Below are 25,044 nucleotides of genomic sequence, written 5' to 3'. Positions count from 1 at the left end.
TTGGCTGTAGAATTCAGTGTTTGTAGATCTCATTAAATCTGTGTTATATATGGTTTTGGTTTAGGAAATGATCAGATAGAACAATGATTTAATTAAGATGAAATGATTTAATAAAACAAGTCACACAACTACCGCTAAATTAAGATGAAATGATTTAATTTTTGCGATAGTATTTAACGGATGAACGAAACCAAACGATTGATGAAGTCCTTTGAATTATCAGATTCAGGATTGTCAAGGTTGAAACAATGTCCTTCACCTTCATATTCGACCAACTCGACCACTCCATCCCACTCACTATTCTTCACAAATTCAACAAACTCGACACCTCTATCTCTAGTCTCATCTTTCTCCGCAACCACCACCAGCATCCTCTTAAAACCCAACCCGGAAATCGCGGGTGCACCCTCAGCCGACGGGTTAACCCACGGGTTATCCTCACCACCGGGTGCGTTAGGATACACCGCTCTCCAAATCCTCGACAACCAAGTCTTCTCCCGGTTTTCAGTCACTTCAGAACGAATAGCTTTCGAACCCCAGAAATATGGATGTGACAAAAACCCTCCAAGGATGTTGACATCACCTTTAAGCTTTTCGAGCCCAGCTCGTATTGCCATATTGTAAGCAATGTTACCACCAGAACTATCTCCACCTAAGTAAAGTTTTTCAAAATTGGCATACTGGACTATCCATTGATCTTTGTTTTCGGGTTGTGTTTGTTGATTACCATGAGAAGTAACCCAATTCAGAGCAGCCCATGAATCTTCATAAGCCGCTGGTAAAGGGTTTTCTGGGGATAACCTGTATTCAACAGATACAACAATCAAATTTTGCGACTTTGAGACGATTGTGTTTATGTAATTGTGATAGAGTGCTCCAAAGGCTGATTCGTAACAAAAGGCGCCACCATGGTAGTATACTAAGACGGGCAGTTTATTCTTGAAGTTGTTAGAAGACAAGGCTTGGTTTGGGAGGTAGATTCGAGCCGAGACAGCAGGGGAGATTGTGATGTCTTTGGAACAGACGCCTTGGTTGTTTTCTGGAGATGGTTCGACAAATGGGGTGTCTGTTATGCGCTCAACGGTGCCATCTTTGTAGGCTCGCATGAATGGAAAAAGATCTGTGACTACTTCATTTTCGATGGTAGCCATTGAGAAATGATGTTGGAGTTTGGTTGCCAAGGGGAGTAAATAATGTGCATAGTAATAAAGTTCAATTCGGTTAATTATTTATAGAGAGAAAAAGTCCAAATCGTCATTTTCAACCTAGTTAGTATTCATTTTTTTAACTTGTCATATTTGACGCATATAATACTTTGAGACCTTTTTCAATTTTAACTTGAAATATTAAAACATATAATTATTTGTGTTTGTAAATTGAATGTTGTAGATACAAGCCAAACAATCAGACAAAGATTGTTTAATTGTCATTGCGAATGAATCAACCAACTTGAATTTTCCTTTGAAATATGAATGGTATTCTTCTTTATCTGATGGTATAGTTGGATAATTTTATATAGACGAAAAAAGGTCCTAATTGTCATCTTCAATGTGCTTGTGGCAGTGTATTTGACGTGCCCGCACATGATATCTTTAGACCTTATTCAATTTTAATTGAGACAAATTGGAAACATATAATATTCATGTGCGTGAGTTAGATGTTGTAGATACAAACAACATTTTATATAAATTGTCTAATTGCCATTGCGAAAGAAACTACAATATGAATTATCCACTATGAAATCTGAATAGTATTTTTATTTTTTTATCTGGCACTATTAGTTTCCGTTATGAAAAATAAAATTTTTATAATTATAAAATATATAAATTACTTTCCATAATTAATAACCATATTTTAATTTATTATATAAAATTTCAATCCAAAAAAAATATAAAAAAAATATGACATCACCTCTAACTAAAACTTAAATTATATATAAGGGTCTAAAATTTTCCATTTTAAAATTATATATTTAAAGATAAATATAAAAGTTTTACACTACCGTATTGTTTAGTTAACTTAAGAGAGAAAAGAAATAGAGAGGGAAGAGAAAGTTTTCCTTCCTAATCACTTTATAAATGAGGGGAAAACTTTTGAAGCAAAAACAACTGCAATATATCTCTTCTCTTTTATTCTCATTCCCTTTCAATGTCGTTCTAAAACTTAACGATGCATTTATTATTATTTTTTCTTCTGGTCCTTTCCCCCTTCTTAAAAAGCCTTAACAATACGAACACTACTTAGGATGCTTCAATTATAAGTTCATACTTATTAGGTCTGTCCTTATAAGGACGTCTAGGCCATGTCCAACGCCACCAAAATTTTGGACGCTATTAACACTAGTGCGTTCTATGTTGCGTTCTTTCCATTTGTTCCATTTTTAGACCCGCTTCTATAGCATTTTGTGGGTCTAGTTTTGTCTCTGGCTTACAAAATAAAATATAAATTTTTATAAAAAGAATTGGTTCTTATAAAGAGAGGATAGAAATTTTTATAAAAAGAATTGGTTCTTATAAAGAGATGGGTGTTATTGGGGTGTTCTAACTTCTAAGAGAGAAAAACTAATAAATGATAAAAGAATATGGGAAGACAAAACTCCTTATATTGAGTGGCCTTTGGCCAAATCAAAAACTTATATTGAAAAATCTAAAGGAAGAGTTAAATTATAATCGAGAAGAACCGCTAACAAATTTTCTTATCAACTAATAATTCTCACGACATGATCACCAAACAAGTATTTTTAGCCAAAAACACAATTTCTATCACATGTCCTAATAAAATCACTAGAATAATCATAATTATTTTTACAATTAAAAGTTTCGTTTTATCATTATTTTCTTAACTTTGTTCAAAAAAAAAAAGGTTGTAGATTAGATATTCCAGTTGGGTCTTTTGTGTTGACCAGATCACAATGGTATTGGCGGCGGAAGACCGGTGGAAGGAGGTTGTGGCTAATGGTGATTGGTATTCGGTTTATTGCAAGAGAGGGAAATGAGATGTCATATATGGAAGATCGGTTTGTTGCTAATGTTGAGTTTGATGAAGATCATCATAAAATGGTATTACTAACAGAATATTCAAAAAAACTATATTTCATATTTTTTTATTGCAGGTATCACTAATTATTTTTGGCATGAATGATGTGACATGTTTTGATTGGTTGAAAAAATGACAAATAATTGGCAATTGGACCTTTACCCAGCTTGGACTATCCGGACTCCAGAGTGAGGCGTTTTGTACAAACCCCCCTAACAAATTCATTAGTCATTACGATCATAATCTTTAGACTCCAAAATCAGCTATGCGTAAAGAACAAATATTACCACTAAATTCTTTAATTAAATATAACCACTAAATTCCATAATTCATTGCTGACACTTTTTTTTGACAAAAATAAAGACTTTATTTTTAAAATAACTTTATTTTATAGGTGTGTATTTAACCAAAACCAATTTCACCCCAAATACTAGAAACCGATTATCGGTCACTAGAAAACAATATGGATTATAAATAGTCCTTTTAAAATAATAACCTATTTTTTTTTTAATCATGGTAACATGAGATAAAATAAAAAGATAAAATCATGAAAAAGATTTGTCCCAAACAGTTTTAAGAAAAATAACCAATTTCGGAATACAAAAACACCCCCTAAATACAATAAATCTAACTTACAAATAGAGCAATGATGGCAACGTGGTGGCTTCCCATTTTGCCAATACAATCCCCCAAACATTTGTTGAAGCCGTTTCAATAAGGCACCAGCAAACCTAAATTGGCTGACAAGTATATAGTAAGCACATTGTCACACCATACATTTGGTAAACTCAAAAGTGAAAGTTAGAAAACAATCTACAATTACCTTTTGGTAGTCTTTTATAAAATTGATGTTTTGTTCGTCGTTAAAAAAAAAAAACAATTACCTTAACAAAATCTAAAAGGTCTTCAATAAAAAACATCCCTTGTGGACCAATATATTAAATCCCTAATACGTAGGCGACTCTCTGAATGGTTTTGTGTTTAATTGTGGATAATATGGGTTTGATTTTGTTGGATCTTGTGATTGAGATCAATGAATGCATTTGAAATTGGGATGGGGCTGGTAATGTGGTGGTGTGTGGTCTTAGTCGAATAACTGAAGACTGAAGTGTGTTATTTATCCCAAAAATGATATATCTTTGTAGTGAATTTTATCAATCTCTTCCATTAAATAAACATTCATCAAAAATACAATGTAGGATAGTGCACAAACTTTTAATAAATTTGTAGCTTGCTGAAAACTACCCAGGATAAAACCTCCAAACATAAGAGAATAGAACTTCGAGCTCGAGAGTATGTAGTGCAAATCGTTAAGACACTTTTATATTAACCGACTCAAGTTCCTACCATTGAGGTGGCCGTATTATTTATTCCTAAAAGTAAAAAATTAGATTTTTCCTATATAATATAAATCACAATCACTTTTATATGTCATGTGTAATTGTTAAATCTAAGCTTTTCAAACATGTTTTAATCATGATTTGTATAGATATTAAGAATAAAAGGTGAAAGGAAAATATATATAATTAAGTCATGTATGAAAATGGGCAAGAAGGCTATTTATAAATGAGGTGGAAGGGATATATATATATAATTAGTATATTTTTACTAATACTCTTTCCAGACTTGAATAATTACAACTCAACAACATTTATTTATATTTAACATCATGCACCCTTTGTATATATCTTGCCCTCTATCTGTTATTATTTCATTTATATGTAGATTCCAACTCTTCTCACATAAACTGTAAAAAAAAAAATTGGATAAGAATCCCCTGATCCAATCTACCATTTGGTACCTATTAATCCCTCAGCTAAGTTAGTGTCCAGGTGAATCTTAACCACTTAATAATCCTCTGATTATATCAAATTTGCCTTTGACAAGACTCAAACCCAGGACCTCTCCTGAAAAGTGGCAACTGGTGGCTACTAGGCTATTACCTAGTGGTTTTTTCCCATAAACTGTATTTCATTAGTAAGATGTCAATATAATCAAAACTTTTATTCGGCTATTCCATCCCCGTTATCCATTATCCATTGCGGCTACCCTGAATAATCTCCCCATTGTCAGACAATTTCTGATTTAATCATAAAGACTAACTTTAAGGAATTTTAAACCAAGATTATGATAAACCTTATTTTCCGGCTATGGTTCCCTGAGCTTAAGATACTAGAGTGTGACAACTCATAATTAACTAACAACGGGTTAGTCTTAATCTCATTTAAGCTTAGTCATTATCATAATCCCGTCTAATTTAGATGGTCATTAACGTGGAAATTATTAGACAGATAAACTTTTGACTTAGTCCAGCTAGACGTATCCTGATGACATAGACTATTAGCTATCTAGACGAATGTCCAGTCTTAAAATAACTTTAAATAAATATTTAAAGGTTATGTCTTCTACACAATAAATAGACTGTCTAGACTTAATATTTTTAAAGTTCACTTTGACGAAATATTATCACCCGTCTTAAGTTAAATAACACGAGGAAAACACATTTACTTTAAAATATAACCTTTTATTCATACGGTGTTTAATGGTAAGCATTTTAATTGTTAAAGATATCTAAATTAAGGCCACATGGACCGGTTCACCTGTTTGTGTGGAGGGAAAAAAGAACACCAAAACCCGTGCCCATTTTTCTTCTTTTTTTTTCTTTGTTGCGTCGTACACACACACAAAACATTTTTTTTTTCTCCCAATCAAGAATCTGAATTTTATTTGAGATCAAAAGGGGATTTAAAAGGGAGTAATCATCTAGCATATCTTTAGCAAGGCATCATCTTCTTCTTCTTCTTTATTTTTCAAGAACATCAAAATTGGTAAGCAAACTATTTTCTCTAAACTTTGATTTGTCTAAATTTAATCTTATGGGTTAGTTTCATTTACCTTGATTGAATTAGATAGCCTTGAATATGAAAAGAGTTATTGAATATGTTGTTAGATGGAAATTTTATTAGGAATAAGTCTTTGAAATAAAAAAAATGCTTGGATTTGTAAATGGTTAGCGAAGTAAATTGTTATCAGGTCCATTGAACATGTTTACCGTTGTTATATAGAAAAGACTTGACTATAAAGTGTTTTGGTTTGCGGAAAATGGTTGAAAACTCGATATTTATTCATTCTAGTCATCCTTCATGTCACATGGCGCCGCAAAATTTATGACTATTCAATATTTTCAAATGACGATAACTTTTAAACTATAACTTTGTTCTTATGGATAATTTAGTATACATTCTAATGTCAATGTCAATGACATTAGAAACTAAAGTCAAATAAAATGGATGTTTAAATCACACTTTTGGTCGTGGCATTCTAGGGTTGATAACTAAGTAGTTATACGTAGGATACTTGATGTCGTGAGGTTTGATCCTCACTATTCGTACTCATATCCTAGGTTTTGGATAGACGTGGAGACTAGATTGATCATTGTCAAGTTTGCTCATCCATTTTAGCTCTTTAATCGCTAAAGTGAGTTTATGGCGTCTTTTTCCTTTTTACTTTAGGCCTGAAAAGCATGTACCATTGTATACACGACTACTTTATAAATGATTTGTCTTTGTCTATGCCATGAGATTTGGCTACTTAAATCATTTGTTTTATACTTGCCATATTGATGGCTGCCTGAAAATGTGTATACATGTCTTATGAAATATTGAACTAAATGACTTTGACTTGCCATGTTGTCGGCTGACTAAATTGTTCTTTGTGTTTGACGAACTAAAATGTTGCCCCTATGTAGCTATCACCATTATGAGATCTTAGTGGTTGTCTTGTCAGATTTAGTGTCTGACTGTCATGGTTCTGGTCCGCACCCCACTTTGGGCGGGAAATCCTGTGCGAGGTATATTGGTCTTATTGTTTAGGTCTGCACCCCAATGTAGACGGGAGACCTGTGCGAGGGAAATTGGTCTTATTGTTGGATATTGATCCCAGCTCTCTTGTCATAATATTGTCGGACTTTGCTCCCGGCTTTTTTGTCTTAATAACTACATGTCATTGTGTGCTCCCAGTGACGACTAAACTTTAGGTCAAACTCACTGTAAACTCACCAACTATTTTGATAGTTGATCCTTTCAAATTTCATGTTTTTCAGTTAACCAACAGTAAGTCTTGGATTGTCTTTGACATTATAGGGCCATTCTTTTGACTTGGACGTACAATTAACATTAGACATTTGTGGACTCTCATGTTTTTAGCTTTAATTGTACTAGAAAATTTTGGACCCCGCGTTGCGGGGTCTCAATTCCTTTGTTGAAACGGTTCGTTATTTTAGTATATATGTCGTGAATTTTCGACAGCTTAATTAGAAATAATTTTATCATTAATATGTTTGTTTAAAAGTATGCAAGAAACCAAAACGTAACCCGTAGTAGAAACCTGAACCGGATGTGATATGACAAAAATATCAATATATTAATTCAGATATCAAGTGGATGCGATATAGCAAAATGTAAGTAGTGGTAAGGGGTGTATCACAATAAGGTTGAATGACAAATAAAAAGTGTGAAAAAAACAAAAGAAGTAACCCATAATAAAAAAATCCGAAAAGGAAAAACAAAACTAAAAAAGAAAAAGACGTGACAAAATCTGAACAGGATGCAATGTGACAAAATTTAAACTATAAGAAACGTGCGATGTGTCACTTTATAACCGGTGCCACGTGTCAAGTTTTAATAAGCATGGTTACTATTGATAACCATGCCAAAAAAAACGAAAGAAAAAACTCCAAACGGGATCCGTTATGTGAGAATCTAAATAGTGATGCGGGGTATATGATAAACCAATAAAGAGATCATATAAGCAAAAAAAAAAAAAGGTATCAAAAAACCAAGAAAAACCGAAAGATAAATAACCTTAAAGAAAATAGAAATAACAAAGGAAAAATAAAATGTTGAGTAAAAGTTTCCAATATATTATTTGAGAACGCAAAAGCCAAAAAACTATGATGAACACCAAGAAAAAACCCCAAACGGGATCCAAAATGACAAAATCTAAATAGTGATGTGGGGTATACGATGAACCAATAGAATGAAAACACAAAAGCAAAAAAACTATGTAATAAACCAACAAAAACCGAAAGAAAAATAACCTTAACGGGATCCGATATGGCAAAATCTGAAAAAACGCGGAGTATAGGTAGACCAATAGAAAGAAAACACAAAAACAAAAAAACTATGTAGGAAACCAAGAAAAACCGAACAAAAAATAACCTTAACGGAATCTGATATGGCAAAATCTAGGAAAAAACGCGGTTACAGGTTGACCAATTGAACAGCGCCACGTGGCACGTGACACTGTTCATTGGCCTCCAAAAAAACGCAGGGTATAGGTAGACCAATAGAAAGAAAACACAAAAGCAAAAAACTATGTAGGAAACCAAGAAAAACCGAACAAAAAATAACCTTAACGGAATCCGATATGGCAAAATCTGGGAAAAAAACGCGGTTACAGGTGGACCAATAGAACAGCGTCACGTGGCACATGACACTGTTCATTGGCCTCGCCTTTAATGAGATTACAACTAGACGGTCTAGATATTTATCTTGTATTCTGTGGGCCCAATTCCATATATGGATGACTTGTATTCGTATTCTGGGGTCTACATTTGAACGATTCTACTTGTATTAGACTTGTATTTTGTATTAAATGGATGTAATTTCTATTACCCTATGGTTAGTACGCAATTATTTGTTAACCATGTATTTCCGCTACAACGGGGTGTGACATAGAGTATGCAAGTTTGAATTCAATTGTGTAAAGTAATTAAATACTGGTTGTAAATTATTCAAGACTTGATGAAGTCAATGCAACAAACAGAAGTTTAACAACAAGAAGTTATCAACAAATAACTTAAACAATGAAAGAGGCCAACTCTCTCATCAGAATTTTAGCTTTTTCAGAAGTACTATCAAGAAGGTAAAAGCAATGACCTCCATCAAGTTGTAGAAAGTCTACTTCACCATCCCACTCTTTTTCTTTAAGAGCATCATAGTACTTGATACCTTCAACCCTTAGCTCATCATCCTCTGCTACCACAATTAGCAGCCTCTTATAAACAAAACCGACGTCAAATTCCCCAGTCACGTATGGATTGATATAGGGACTATCAATCCCCCCATCTGGACACGCGAGAAACCAACATTTAAACGCCATACTATCGTCATCAGGTCGCTTGTAACCCCAAAAATAAGGACAACCAAGATACCCTCCCAAGATTTTCACATCATTAGGTAGTTTTTCTTTTCCTGTTTTTAACGCCATGTGATGCACAATATTAGCACCTGCACTATCTCCTCCAAGGTATAATCTATCAAAATCGCCATATTGAATCAACCAAGGGTCTTGGTTTTCTCCTTGATCACCTGTTGAATGTGATGCAACCCATTGAAGTGCCATCCAACTATTATCATAAGCTTCAGGTATAAGATATTCTGGGGATAGCCTATACTCAACTGAAATAACCAGTGCATTGATATATGACACCATTGTGCTTATATAATTGTGTTCCCATGTGTCGAATGCTGATCCTATAATAAATCCACCTCCATGGTAATACACTAAAATCGGGAGCTTCTTGAGTTCTTCCGCAGGTGGGAGCTTGGGGAGGTAGAGACGCGCAGATGCGCCACAAAATGACACGTCTTTGGATGACATTGCGGTGACTGGGTCGTTTAAAGATGTTGGGGCAAAAGGCGACACAGCGAGTCGTTCTACCTTTCCGGATTCATAGACACGAATGACTCCAGGAATTTCGTAGATCAACCCTCTGTCTGGCGAATCAGCCATGATACGCTAGATAGATTGATGATCAAGTTTAAGTAATAAGCGAATGATCGGTGGTATGTTGATAGGAAAAAGGTTAGACTTATATAAGTGCTACAGCTTCAGCAATCCAAAAATTTCTTTATTAATAGACTGATTCAAACAACTAGAAAACAATAATGTCATTTTTTAAGATAGTTGTTGCATATAGTGATTAATATACAATGTTATGAATTCATTGACTTTTTGGTTAATTGCCAATATACATTACATGGATACCTGCATGATGTGACGGGGATGGTGGTAACGAACGATATTAGTCATAGAACCTCTTGTCTTTAAAAAGAGCTTAAGACTTCAATTATCATTTCATGTAAATGTTGTTAGATATCTCACTTCCGCGATACCTCACTTCCTCGTAGAACATAAGGTTGAATAACTGTTGATATTATTAGTCCAAATTAAGCAAAGACATGGTTTGGATCAGTGGTAAACACCATGGTCTCTAAAGTCAGGGGTTATGGGTTCGATCCTCATTCTATGCAAAGGTTGGAGGGCCGTTTCTATCATTTAGGTAGAAACTGGAAGCAGTCTCTCTACTTAGATAGAGGTAATTAGGTCTACCTACATCATAACCTCCCCCATACACCGTCGAGGTATTAGGGCTCAAAACCCGCAGAAGACGGCATTGAGCAGTTTGTTTCTTTCTTTTCTATATGTAAACGAAGAGTTAAATTAATATGGGAAAAAATCAATAATAAATTTGAGTTTTCCACTATAAACTATAAAGTAGATTGGATTTTCACATTTCAAATAAAACTTACAGCAACGTATACATCACGTTTAGTATAATTTGCCATCTATCTGTTAGAGGCTCGCCAGTGGTTCGTTATTTGGCTCGTTTGACATACAAGGACGATTCCACACTCTAGGGTGGGACTCGTTCCCCTCTCGTCCGCCTCACTCATCCGGGTGTTTCGTTCCTGCAGGGACGAACGTTTACGTTTGTTTTTTTTTAACTCCAACGGTATGAATTTAAAAGGGAAGGAGACAAAAATAAGTTTCACCATTTGGCAACTTTAGCCCATAAACGGCTATATAGTTCAAAATATGTTTAAAAAAAGTGACAACTTTAGTCTTTAACGGCTAGTTTTTCAAAATGGCTATATATACACTTCAAGTGAACCACCATTTGACACCACTCTTGCATATATTCAACTATATTATACCAAAACACACTTTCGTATACATAAATCATCATGAACAACCAGTTTCTTTATCAACGTACATGAGACCCGATTTGTTTCCTACTGGAGACGATGATGAAGAGCTTTTTGGCATCATGGCCGAATGTGTTGATTTGCTTGAACAAGGTGAATCATCAAGACCATACATACCCCGTATGGTCGTCGAAAGAGATCTATATGGTGCTGACGAGCGCCTAATGGCAGCTTACTTTAACGAAAACCCAAAGTATTCGTTGAAGAGCTTTAGGCGACGATTCCGTATGTCTAGACCTATGTTCATGCGCATTGTGAACGACATAATATCATACCCATCTCGTAATCCAGGTCCTGTGCCTTTGCATTTTAAAAGAATGCAAGACAAGCTGCTTAATGCCCGTGGAAAGCCTGGTTTCAGCGCACCATCCAAAGTGTGTATGCGTCATACGTCAATTGGCGTATGGCTACAATCCCGACTCGCTTGACGAGTATCTACAGATGGGTAAAGAAACAGCAAGGTATTATCTAGACTATTACTGTAAGTGTGTGTTTGAACTTTACAGGGATGAATACTTGCGTAGACCAACACCGGAGGACATACAACGCTTGTACGTTCGACATGAAGAGCTTCATGGCTTCCCATGCATGTTTGGAAGCATTGATTGCATGCACTGGCCTTGGAAGAACTGCCCCAAGGCATGGCTTTGGAAAAACTGCCCCAAGGCATGGCAAGGTCAGTTTACGCGTGATGATCACGGTCATCCAACTATCATGCTTGAAGCAGTAGCTTCATACGATAGGTGGATCCGGCATGCTTTTTTTGGCACAGCTGGTTCGAACAACAATATAAATGTTCTGAACCAGTCGCCTTTATTTAGGGAAATCATTGAAGATCGTGCACCTGATAGCTCGTTCCCTGTTAATGGCACCCACTACAAAAAGGGTTACTATCTCACAGACGACATTTATCCCGAATGGTCGACTTTTGTAAAGTCGTATTCATGCCCTCAAGATGAGAAGCGAAAGAAATTTAAAAAGTTTCAAGAAAGTGCCCAGAAGGATGTTGAGCGTGCCTTTGGAGGGCTTCAAAACTCATGTCACATTCTAACCCAACCAGCAAGATCAAAAAGTGTGAATCGGATCACTCGAACAGTGTACGCCTGTGTTATATTGCATAAGATGAAGGTTGAAGACACGGGGTACGCCATAAGCTCACTCGAGGATGGAGACGACATTGATCCAATCGTCTTACCGGAGCGTACGTTCGAGGAAATGATTGCACTTCACTAACGTACCGGCAAGGAGCTTCGAGATCGCACTGTGCATCATGCTCTTCGTCATGATCTTACGGAGCATATATGACGCCTCCTGGCTTAATGTGTGTTTTTTATAATAAACTATTGTTAATGTTTTAATTTAATGTGTGTTTTCTTTATTTGAAGTATTGTAATGTGTTTTTTTTTTTTTGTGTTTTTTTTAAATAAATTGTGTAATGTTTTTATTTTTAATGAAATGTTTTTTATTTGTGTATGTTTTAGATTGTTATAATTTTAGAGGGTTAAAAGTGTCACTACTACAAAAGTGTATCTAATGCGACACTTGTTGCCTTATTTAAGAAAAGTGATGCATTATCTATTAAAAAAATGTTGCATTAGACCTAAGGTGACATTAGCTAATGCAGCTGCATTAGCTAATGTCACCTTAGGTCTAATGCAACACTTTTTAAATAGATAATGCAACACTTTTCTTAGATAATGCAACACTTTATTAGATAATGCAACATTTTTGTAAAAGTATTGCTTTTAAAAGTGTCGCATTAGATACACTTTTGTAGTAGTGTGTAAAATTTGGATAAATGGGTAGAATTAAATAATTGGTGAGTCCAAGACTAGTCTTTGGTGGATGAGTCCATTGGGTCCATTTTGGGGGGATTAGTCATTGGAGTGTTTTTTGCTGACGTGACGCTGACAGAGACTAGTCTTTGGTGGATGATTCTCTTCCATTGAGAGCCTCTTATTTACTTCATTTATATGTACGTTATACAACTGCTTTCCCATAAACGTTGTTTCACAACTAAATTGCAAATAAAATTCTGAACTTTTACTCTGCTACTCCATCTCAATTTATCCATTGAGCTTGCCTTGAATGGTAATTTGCCGGATTATTTCCAATGTAATCAACTAATCATAAGAGGATAATTATATTTTCATTATTTTAGATTGAGATTATGATAAACTTAAATTTTGGGCAACTGTTCCCTCGATTCATATACTTAACCTTGCAAGTTTAGAGGACAATTGATGCCGTTCTAAATGAACAAAAATCAAAAAAATATACATGGAGTAATCAAAATAAAAATATTTGTATTATTATTGGCTGTAATTTATTCAAGACTTGATCAAGTCAATGCAACAACATAAGTTTAAAGGAAGAAATCAACAAATTTCTTACACAATGAAAGAAGCCAACCGATTCATGTAAACCTTAGCCTTCTCACAAGTACTATCAAGAAGGTAGAAGCAATGACCTCCATCAAGTTGTAGAAACTCTACCTTACCATCCCACTCACTTTCTTTAACAGCATCAAAATACTTGAGACCATAATCCCTTAACTCATCCTTCTCCGCTACCACAACTAGCAGCCTCTTATAACCAAAACCCGTATCGAATTTCCCACTGACAAACGGATTAATCAACGGACTATCAATCCCACCCTCCGCATTAGGACTCGCGAGCATCCAACACTTGTATGCCAAACTCTCATCAGGAGTTGACTTTGAACCCCAAAAATAAGGACAACCAAAAAACCCTCCCAAGATTTTCACATCATTAGGCAGTTTTTCCTTTCCGGTTTTTAAAGCCATGTGATGCACAATATTAGCACCTGCACTATCTCCTCCAAGATAAACCCGATTAAAATCGCCATATTTAACCAACCAAGGTTCTTTGTCTTCTCCTTGATCACTTGTTGAATGTGACGCAACCCACTGAAGTGCAGCCCAACTATCTTCATAGGCCGCAGGTATAATATGTTCCGGGGCTAGCCTATACTCAACTGAGACTACCACCGCCTTTATATAGGACACCATTGTACTAATATAATTGTGTTCCCATGTGTCAAATGCTGATCCTATAATAAATCCACCTCCGTGATAATAGACTAAAATCGGGAGCTTATTGAGTCCCACATGTGGGAGTTTCGGGAGGTAGAGACGAGCGGATACGTTTGGCGAAATGACCAAGTCTTTGGATGAGATCCCGGTGACTGGGTCGTCTAAACATGGTGGGGCAAAGGGTGACACAGCGAGTCGCTCTACACTTCCGTCGTCATAGACACGAATGACTAGAGGAATTTCGTAGATTAACTTCTTGGTCGGAGCCATGATGTTACGTACAATCAAGTCTGGATATAGATTGGTGAAGTTAAAGTATTAATGATGGAGAAGTGGTATGCCTAGCTAGCTATAGTAAAAAGTTTAGACATATATATAAGTGGCCAACAACAGTACTATTCAACGTTACAAATATTTTTGTTTTTTAGAGACTGATTCAAACAATTACAAAACAGTTTTCAATTTTTTAATATAGTCATTATTTTCATGTATTAATTAAGTTAATTAAATACACAATGTCTTCTCTGAAATATGAACACACTGACTTTTTGGTTGGTTACCAATATACACTACTCCATCAGTTTCCCCATCCAGCTTTTTACAAGATATAGAAGCGAAGATGTATATAATGGTTAAGTCACTTGGATGAACAATGTAATTTCCCACATTTACATGGTTGTCCATTAAACTGGATTATTGATGTGTATTACCTATATACTTTTCAAATTTTTACATCATTGACCAACCACTGACCTGATGACATGCTATAACAGGTTAATCTCTATTTATATAGTTGCCCATTAAACTAGATGACTAATGTATTTTCCTTTATTTACATGGTTGCCCATTGAACTGAATTATTATTAATATACATCACCCACATACTTTTCTAATTTTTACATAGTTAACCAAATGTTGACTTGATGAACTACAATAACAAGTTAATCTCTATTTTTATTTTTTCAGAAATTTATTAATTTCTGCTTCATCCTTTTCATTAATTTTCAATAAAAACTCATTATATAACTATATTATAATATTATATAATAACTGTAGAAGCATATCGTAGATATGTTTACACTTTTAATAATATCATAATAATATAATTGTACTAGCAATATAAATTAGTCTATGATCTTCAACCTTAGAAGCTTTAACAGCCCAGCAATCAACTCAATCCGTTATGATCCATACTCTAGGATTTTACTTTTCCATTTGATCAATAATAACCCGCCTGAAAATGTTTGGGTCAATTTGAAACGAAAGAACATGGTTGCCGGAATTTTTACCGGAGTTTTCGCCTGGAAAATTGATGAAGATAACTTCTGGAAAAATAAAAAGTAAATATAGAGTTTAACCTGTTATTGCAGGATCAAGTCAACATTTGGTCAACCAAGTAGAAAATAGAAAAGTATGTTGGTGATATATACTAATAATCTAGTTCAATGGACAACCATGTAAATGAAGGAAAGTACACTAGACATCCAGTTCAATAAGCAACCAAGTAAATAGAGATTAACCTGTTATAGCAGGTCATCAGGTCAACAGTTGGTCAACCATGTAAAAAATTAAAAAGTATATGGGTGATACACATCAATAATCCAGTTCAATGGGCAACCATGTAAATGAAGGAAAGTACACTAGGCATCCAGTTCAATAAGCAACCAAGTAAATAGAGATTAACTTGTTATAGCAGGTCATCAGGTCAACACTTGGTTAACCATGTAAAAAATTGAAAAGTATATGGGTGATACACATCAATAATCCAGTTCAATGGGCAATCATGTAAATGAGAGAAAGTACATTGTTCATCTAGTGACTTAATCCATACTTAAATGTAAAGAGTTTGTATCTAGAACATATTCATCATTAGAGAGGGGAGAACTAATTCGTATTTTTCTTGACAAAATTTTTCTAGTTTGAGATATACATAGTCTATGAAAAAATGTTTATTTTTTGAGTTATTTTATAGTATAAATGTAACACCCTACTAATGGCAGAAATGTAAGATATGAAGTTCATTTAACACAATAAACTGTCATACCCAAAACAAAATACAACATATAAATCCTATGAAAGGGAAAAAAAACCGAGGCATCGTGTTTGAGTCTAAAGATTTAGAATGCCATCAAACGATCCTTAGGTCCATATATAGGCATCGACTCCTAGCTTGCAAGCGATTTCTCTTATACCTGAAAAGATACTCAAAAACGTCAACACTATGTTGGGGAGTTCGTAGGATCACATAACATATTCATACGATCAACATTTGACAACAACAAACATAAATGATCATATAACCTTAATACAAACACAAAACGATCATACAACCTTGATTGGATTAATAAATGATCAGATAACCTTGATTTGATCAATAAATGATCATATAACCTTGATACGAACATAAAGCAATCATACAACCTTGATCACTTGAATTGATCTCAAAACGATCATATAAACTTGATTCGATCAATACACGATCGTATAACAAACATATAACCTCGAATCAATCAATAAACGATCATACAACGAACATAATGTACAAATAACCTTTATTTGGTTATAACGATCATATAACGAACATATAACTTTAATTTGTTTATAACGATCATATAACGAACATGCAACCTTGAAATCTTGATTGGACCATTAATTGATTACATAAACTTGAAACATTGATTGAATCATTAAATGATCACATAACCATAAAACCTTGATTGGATCGTTGAATGATCACATAACCTTAAAACCTTGATCGGATCATTAAACGATCACATAACCTTGATTGGATCATTTAATTATCACATAACCTTGATACGAACATATTTCACATTTAACAAGAAATACACTTTCCAATTAACTAAATCACCAAATGGACCTAGGTTCTGATATGCCCTCAAAGTATTGGTGAGATATGTATACAGGGTGTACCAGCGGCTAACCCTCCACCCAACCAACACCCATCAAGCATACCAAAAACCTATCAATATATAATCATATAACACATCAATATCATATACCACATCAGGAGATCATCCTAGTTTAGGCTACAACAATCTTACACATTCAACTACATCCACATCGTTATCAATCATGTTACATGTCTACCTATGACATGTTTATGCACGTAGAATTAACATAAGCTAAATCTATGACATATCACATAAACACATAGCAAGTATCTTTCCACCCCCAAAGCATACAACATGAGCTACGAAACTTACCTGATGCACACAATACAATCCCAATATGAAAGGATGTGGTACCGATGTCCACGAGAGCCGAAACCTATCATACACGTATCGCATTAATCCTAAAGCTTCTCAAGAGGTAAGGTCTCCTAGTTATTGACCTAATATTACTATAAATGCTTTATTATGTCCATTTTATAAGGTTTTGATCCAATCAAGATGGAACCGTTACATTTTGTTTCACAATGACTCATCAATACTTGACCACTGTTCATTTATCAAAACTTTTGATTTGTTCACAATAATTTTTGGACTCAGAGGCTTATACCATTGGGAAATAGACTCATTTACACTCCCTTGGCCGCTTGAATCGTCGAAAACGGACTTACGGTTCAAAAGTTATGACCATTACAAAATTGAGTAGTCTGGGGTAAAATATGTGGCACATGAAAAACCCATGTGGCGCATATCGGGTATGTTTATCAGCAAAACGAGTTTAAACACCAAAATTGACCCACCTAGAAGCCAAATCAAGCTTACAAACTTTATCACAACTGAAATCAAGTATAAACAAGTGTAAAAATCAACTTTTTTCACAAACCCACATCCTAAATCAAAAACTCCTCTTTGAAAACCTAGATCTTGACCTTTTTGTTCAAGAACACCAATTATGACCAAAACTTTGTAAATAGCTAGTAATCCAAGAATTATAACAACATAAACAAGTAATTTAGAGATGAAAAACACTTACCAAAGTTCCTTAAATCACTAAATTCGGATTTGAGACTTTGAAGGTGAAGAACACACTTTAATATAATAAAAGTCTTGAATCTTTGGAACCAATAATTATTATTATACCCGTTATCAACAATTTCACTTCCAAAGATGTGATTATATCCAAAGATTAGAAGAAATATGGAGAAGATAAGATGAAGATGATGTTTCCTTGAGTTAGAGAGAAAAAGAGAGTGTTTGTGTGTTAGAGAAAAAGATAAGAGAGTGATGTGTCGTATTTTATACCCATTTCCCATGTTGAATGTAGTTGATTAAACATGTTTTATGAGTCGTTTTGGTATACATTTGGTGCATTTATGGTATTTGTTAGTATTTCAGGTTACTGATAGGTATTTGAGCGTATTTCTGAAGAAAACGACATTCTTGAAGTGAAATAAGTGCTTACGGATGATTGCCAAAGCATTTGGATGAAGATTGCAGAAAGCCAACAAAAGTCAAAGCTAGAAATAGAAGCACTACGTAGTAGCTAGGAAGTTGCGCAACAACAAAAAAAAATAGAGAGCTTTAGTTGCGCAGCAACACCTCCAACTCTTGGCTAACACGAGTCAACGTAAGTCAATAAGTCAACAACAATCAAAGGTTATTGCGCCGCAGCTAGTGTCGAATTTGCACCATATTTTTTTGGAAACTTATAAATAGCATGCTTAATCATTCCAAAACCCTACCTTTGCCTCTACAACCGATTTTTAGCATATTTTTAAGAGTTTTTCATCTGCAAATCATCTCTGAATATTGCTAGCACGATTGGAGATATATTTAGCTATTGTTAATCATTCATGAATCGATTTCAACATTCGGTACAATATGTCATCATACTTATTTGTTTGTTTTTATCTTTTCAATATGAGAGGCTAATCTCTTAATACCCGCTTGGGTAGTGAACATGTCATAGGGTTGAATTAATTTTATTTGCAATTGTTGAACGAGATTTATATGTTTCATCGAAGAACCGCATTTATTTGAGTTTAAATATTGTTTTTGTCTTTTATGTTTGTTGATTGATGATTGTAATTAGAAGTTCGGAAGAAGTCTATGTCATTGTCAATTAGTTTATGAAAAGGTTAATCGGTATATAACTAACCTAAAGTCGTTGGAGTTCGGAAGAAACTAACGATAAAGATTTTAAACAATTAAATTCACTTTGAATGTGTAAACACCTTTGATAAAGGAATCTGATTAGGTGAATAAGCAATTCGGAAGAAAGCTTTTAAAGGTTAAATCATAAAAATCAACTTAGCTTCTTAATGCTTATTGTTTTGAGTAGAAATTAAACGCGGAAGCAATAACTATATTTAGAGCAATTAAATTGTCAAGTATAACGGAAGTTCGTCTTGTCTATTTTTTGAGTAGTTCAACAAATGCAAGTAATTTTTAGACCCGATGATTGGTATGTGAGCTGATCCAAGTAGGTGTCCTTTTAATTATTATTGTCATAAAAATCATTTTTTCTATCGTTTTAGGATGATCCTTGCCCAGTCACACCGGATTTCTTTCGATTAATCTTTCGAGATTACTAACCATTTTCTAACAATTTGCAAAGTGGCAACTCGGCCACAAAACCCCTTTTGATTTGAATTACTTTATTGTTAACAATTGCTTAATAAGTCCTTGTGTTTGACCTCGATTTACCAAGTCAACTTCATTGAATACGAACAGGTCCACTGCCCACAACTATGTAGTAGTCAGTAGCTAGGTATTTCGTGTTTATAAATTTAAGACTGGAAAATACACATCAAGTTTTCGGCGCCGCTGCCGGGGACTTAATCTAAGTAGTTATTTAATTTTGTGATTCGAACCTTTATCGCATTCACTTGTGAGGAAGTTAATTGCTTTCTTAGATTAGCGTAATTTAGTGTTATTTTTTTTTTTTTAGTTTTAGTCCATTTTATAGTCTAGTTTTTCTTTTCCATTTGTGCTTTTCACGGGGTGTGCTAGTGTTTGTTTTACAGTATTAGCATCACCTATGGCTATTGAAGATTATGAGTTGGAAGGAGAATTTCCTGACGAGCTTCAGTACTTTAATCAGTTACCCAACGAGACTTGGTATGAAGCATGGATGAGAATTAGATACATAGTTGATAAGTTAAACACGAACAACATCTTTGTTCATGCACTTGTTACGTTTTATTTGCGTGGGCTGGATGATGAATCCTACGATATTTTAAGCGAAGAAATCTTAGGGATGGATACCGACGGAGTATTTGATTATTTGGAAGAATTTATTCAATCTAACGAATTTGTGTATGTGCCCAGAAATGAAACAATATGGCAAGAAGTGTATGAGACTTCAAAAGAGAACGAAACAACGGAAGCTTATGATCTCTCGGAAAATGAATCTCATACTCAACCTCCTGAAAACCAAATATATCCAGAGATACAGGATTCCATTCAAATCCTGAATACTGATGCAATGGAGGAACCACATGTCTCTCCTCCACAATCTGACTTTGGTGAAGTGAAAATGAGAGAATATTAAGAAGAATTTATGGAACCAGGAGATGTTATGAGTAAGATAGTAGCACAAGAGCAGCGTCATTTCCACTACCTATGAATGGAGTCGACTCGAGAGAAGATGAGTATCAATTGACTTATTTGGAACAAAACAAATTATTACTCATTAGCATGCCGGTGGTCGAAGATGTTGATTTGGAGATTTGTTCCTCCTTTCTTGGTAAGGTAAGTGATGTTTCTTATGAAGATACTAATGTTGCTAACTATATCTTGCTGGATCTAGAGGATGAAGTTATGATCGACTTGGATGAGGAGTTGGTAATTGGTCCAACGAAGATGATTGAGCTTGAACACACCAAAATGGATGAATCACCGATAGTTCAAGCATGTTTTCAACTAGTGAGCAACAAGAGGAAGCTAGAGGGAGCATCGGCTACTTTCTTTATTGATAAGTGTTCAATTGTCTCTCAAGAGAGTAATTTTTATACTTCAGGTAACCCAATATTTTTTTTATTATAAAAAACGACGATGGGTAGAAAACTCGGTGCTAAAAATAGATATGATAGATCATGTGAGTAGAGATTTTGCAAAGGTGGATTTCAAGAAATGGGTAATGATGAAAGTTAATTTCACAAAAATTTCACCTTACTCATGTAGGTCACCAGACTCTTTATATCTTGGTGGAGTTAACAGTTGGATTCTGACAAAGGTGAAAGTTGATTGTTTTTCACCGTTTAAGGGGTAGACCACCCAACACTTTAAGTGTGGGGGCGTTAGAAACCCCACCATGGTAATTATTCGGGGTAGGAGTCTAGCTAACGACTCGTAAATAAATTAAGCGCTTCTCGGGAGGCAACCCGTGTGTCGTATTTTATTTCCATTTTCGTTTAATAAGTAGGATTAGGATGATTGCATGCTTTATGATATATCTATTGGCTTTTAGTCGTCTGTTCATGTTGAATAGCAAGTTTTGTCATATGCATATGCTGGCAGCCAGTTCAACGTTATATTCTTGTTGGTATCATTCAAGCATCGAGCACCATTCATACCCAACAAGTTTTTCTTGTTCTTGATTTTATTTTTGTTTACTTTCCCCTATTTACCATAGTTTGTCTTCGTTCATTGGACATTGAGAGCATTGTCTAACTCAAGTGTGGGGGGGTGGTAAATAGGAAAAAGTCGGGTATTTTTAGAGAAATTTTAAACTTTTGCATGCTTGTCCTTGTAGTTATTAGCTTTTGTCACTTAGTTATAGAACTTAATAAGCAATTTGACTACATCCTTGGTACAAAATTTTAATTTGTAGAATGTGTTTTGACTGATTAATTAGGCAATTCCTTCTGGATTAAAAACATTGTTAGCACGCTCAAAGCACCAAAACACCCAAATTGTGATATTATTGATTCATTGCTAGTATGATATAGGTGTACGGTTTTGGAATTATTAGCCTTGTAAATTTGTCCCTCTCTTAGGGCGCGTTTGGTTCACGAAATGTTTTTGGATGGAATGGAATCTATTGAAGGAATTGGAATCTGATGAAATAGAATTTGATGGAATGTTTTTCATTTTTTGAAGATTTAAGGGAGAGACGGAATGAGATTCCTTCCCCCATCCTCATGGAATAGAGATTCCATCAAATGAGGGAATGTTGACATTCCAACGGAATGATATTCCTTCATCATTGAGCAACCAAACGCACTAGGGAATGGAATTCAATTCCAATTCCATCAAATTACATCAGAATCTGCGAACCAAACACGACCTTAGGCTTTTGGATTTATCCAGGAGTAAGGGTCTCTTTTAAAGTTCTGAACTATGATGTGCAAGTTTGAGATTGATTTTCCATTTCCGGATTATTTCATTTGTTATGAGTGTACCAGTGATTGCATTGATTCTAGAACTTGTCGTGGTTGATCTTTCCGTGGTTTTCTAGATGAAGAATAGGCAAATTTAGGATAAAACCTTTGTTCTTTGTATTTTCACCCCTTGTTTTGTAAAAATTTGTTATGTGCATATTTTGTTGATGTGCTTAGTAGCTAACTACACTGGTTAGTGAATCACCTGTTTAAAACCCTTATGTTGCACTTACTTTTAGTGCAAGAAACAATAGAAAACATCTTGTCATTAGCCTGTTCTTTGTTATTAAATCCACCTAAATATTCACCTTTCCTAGCCATACCGATAGTCGAATTCCTGGTGAGTCATTGGTTGCCTATGCTAGTGGACGGTTCGGGTTTTATCTTGTTATGTCGGGTTGGGATATTCTCATCTAATGGAGGTAGTTTGATTTCGTCATGATTTTGGATCAAGTCTGGATTGTTCACATTAGCATTTTTATAAAATGATTTGTCACTGTTTCTACGTTATTTAAGAGAATACCAATTAGTCAGAATAAAAGTAGCTCAAAAAAAATGAATAAAAGAATAAAAGATTGAAAAACAGAAAAAGAAAAAAATAGAAAAAATGAAAAATGAGCTTGGGTTGTCAGTTGGTATTTCTCATCTTTTGTCAAATCATTTTTGTAAGTTGGTTCATCCATTACACCAACATAAGCTTCATTGTTACTTTAATTTGTTGAGTTGAGTTGGTACACTTTTATAACCAACGAAAAAGGATCTTGCAATACTATATCCTTTGAGTTATTTTTATTTAGTTGGCATGTTCGTTTAAGCCATCATGGATAGTTTAGGAGGATTGAGATGTTTGATTGTCATACACCATAATTGTGTTGGTTTCTATCGTTCTATTGGGGGGGTATTGTTGGGAAACTTCTCGGGTTTTGGACCATTGGCAACTAATGGCATGAGATTATTATGGACTAGACTATGTGTGAAAACTTTGTTAAATGTTGTGTTATTTCTTTGTTAACACCAATTGTTTACCCAAATTTCCATACCCTACTTAAATACCCTATTTAGCCTGAGATTCGCTACAACCCTTAAAGTCCTCTTCTGATAGACGTTATAGGGTACTTGTACCTTGGCGATGAAGGAATGAACCTAGTACAAGCCTATGATTAAAAGATTATGCATCACGACTTGGCATTGAGTGATTATTCAAATATTCAACCCCAAGAGTAAGTTAGTTGGAGTAGGATAGGCGAGATATCACTTATTCGTTTCATTTGTGCTTAGTCGTGTTATTAAGGCTTGTGTATCAGTCGAATATTGTCAAACATTCGGGTTTTCATTTAAAATTAAAACTACCTAACCATCTATTCTCATTTTTTATTATGGTTGAGCTTCTTTTTTATTACTGAAATATGTTTCCATGATGAGCCAAGGTATTTTATTATTTTTAGCTTGGAATTGCTTGAGGACAAGCAAAGCATAAGTGTGGGGGGATTTGATGTGTCGTATATTATACCCATTTCCCACGTTGAATGTAGTTGATTTAGCATGTTTTATGAGTCGTTTTGGTATACATTTGGTGCGTTTATGGTATTTGTTAGTGTTTCAGATTACTGACAGGTATTTGAGCGTATTTCTGAAGAAAACGACTTCCATGAAGTGAAATAAGTGCTTACGGATGATTGCCGAAGCATTTGGATGAACATTGCAGAAAGTCAACAAAAGTCAAAACTGGAAATAGAAGCACCGCGTAGCAGCTAGTAAGCTGCGCAACAACAAAAAAAAAAAACAGAGAGCTTTAGCTGCGTAGCAACACCTCCAGTTCTTGGCTAACAAAGGTCATTGCACCGCAGCTTACTAGCTGCCCCACAGCTAGTGTCGAATCTGCACCATATTTTTTTGGAAACTTATAAATAGCATGCTTAATGATTCCAAAACCCTACCTTTGTCTCTCCAGTCGATTTTTAGCATATTTTTAATAGTTTTTATCTGCAAATCATCTCTGAATATTGCTAGCACGATTGGAAATATATTTAGCTATTGTTAATCATTCGTGAATCGATTTCAACATTCGGTACAATATGTCTTCATACTTATTTGTTTGTTTTTATCTTTTCAATAGGAGAGACTAAATCTCTTAACACCCGCTTAGGTAGTGAACATGTCATAGGGTTGATTAATGTTATTTGCAATTGTTGAACGAGATTTATATGTTTGATCGAAGAACCGCATTTATTTGAGTTTAAATATTGTTTTTGTCTTTTATGTTTATTGATTGATGATTGTAATTAGAAGTTCGGAAGAAGTCTATGTCATTGTCAATTAGTTTATAAAAAGGTTAATCGGTCTATAATTAACCTAAAGTCATTGGAGTTCGGAAGAAACTAACGATAAAGATTTTAAACAATTAAATTCACTTTGAATGTGTAAACACCTTTGAAAAAGGAATCTGATTAGATGAATAAGCAATTCGGAAGAAAGCTTTTAAAGGTTAAATCATAATAATAAACTTAGGTTCTTAATGCTTAATTGTTTTGAGTAGAAATTAAACGCGGAAGCGATAACTATATTTAGAGCAATTAAATTGTTAAGCGTAACGGAAGTTCGTCTTGTC

General features: G+C 34.6%; 4 protein-coding genes across 4 annotated transcripts; 1 reads left to right on the top strand and 3 right to left on the bottom strand.

Annotated features, from left to right (window-relative positions):
* Positions 1-59: 59 nt before the first annotated feature.
* LOC122598503 (2-hydroxyisoflavanone dehydratase-like) lies at positions 60-1,168 on the bottom strand. The gene has a single exon (XM_043771096.1). The coding sequence runs from the start codon at positions 1,149-1,151 to the stop codon at positions 174-176; it is 978 nt and encodes a 325-aa protein (XP_043627031.1). The 5' UTR covers positions 1,152-1,168; the 3' UTR covers positions 60-173.
* A 7,354-nt stretch (positions 1,169-8,522) lies between these two features.
* LOC122598700 (2-hydroxyisoflavanone dehydratase-like) lies at positions 8,523-9,876 on the bottom strand. Its single transcript, XM_043771275.1, has one exon. The coding sequence runs from the start codon at positions 9,829-9,831 to the stop codon at positions 8,896-8,898; it is 936 nt and encodes a 311-aa protein (XP_043627210.1). The 5' UTR covers positions 9,832-9,876; the 3' UTR covers positions 8,523-8,895.
* A 1,219-nt stretch (positions 9,877-11,095) lies between these two features.
* LOC122596866 lies at positions 11,096-12,320 on the top strand. The gene is made up of 2 exons (XM_043769511.1): positions 11,096-11,478; positions 11,594-12,320. The coding sequence occupies exons 1-2, from the start codon at positions 11,096-11,098 to the stop codon at positions 12,318-12,320; spliced, it is 1,110 nt and encodes a 369-aa protein (XP_043625446.1).
* Positions 12,321-13,373: 1,053 nt separating this feature from the next.
* LOC122598569 (2-hydroxyisoflavanone dehydratase-like) lies at positions 13,374-14,473 on the bottom strand. The gene has a single exon (XM_043771162.1). The coding sequence runs from the start codon at positions 14,411-14,413 to the stop codon at positions 13,478-13,480; it is 936 nt and encodes a 311-aa protein (XP_043627097.1). The 5' UTR covers positions 14,414-14,473; the 3' UTR covers positions 13,374-13,477.
* Positions 14,474-25,044: the final 10,571 nt, after the last annotated feature.

This window comes from Erigeron canadensis, chromosome 4 (assembly GCF_010389155.1).
Source record: "Erigeron canadensis isolate Cc75 chromosome 4, C_canadensis_v1, whole genome shotgun sequence".
Lineage (NCBI taxonomy): Eukaryota > Viridiplantae > Streptophyta > Magnoliopsida > Asterales > Asteraceae > Erigeron > Erigeron canadensis.
The sequence above is the reverse complement of the archived record's forward strand: the minus strand, read 5'-3'. Positions and strand labels throughout refer to the sequence as shown.

What these genes read in the sequence shown, in the direction of transcription:
- LOC122598503 (XM_043771096.1), bottom strand. Translation starts at nt 1,151, where the DNA reads ATGGCTACCATCGAAAATGAAGTAGTCACAGATCTTTTTCCATTCATG.
- LOC122598700 (XM_043771275.1), bottom strand. Translation starts at nt 9,831, where the DNA reads ATGGCTGATTCGCCAGACAGAGGGTTGATCTACGAAATTCCTGGAGTC.
- LOC122596866 (XM_043769511.1), top strand. Translation starts at nt 11,096, where the DNA reads ATGAGACCCGATTTGTTTCCTACTGGAGACGATGATGAAGAGCTTTTT. An exon ending in AAAGTGTGTATGCGTCATAC is followed by an intron (nt 11,479 to 11,593) that starts GTCAATTGGCGT and finishes TGAACTTTACAG; the next exon opens with GGATGAATACTTGCGTAGAC.
- LOC122598569 (XM_043771162.1), bottom strand. Translation starts at nt 14,413, where the DNA reads ATGGCTCCGACCAAGAAGTTAATCTACGAAATTCCTCTAGTCATTCGT.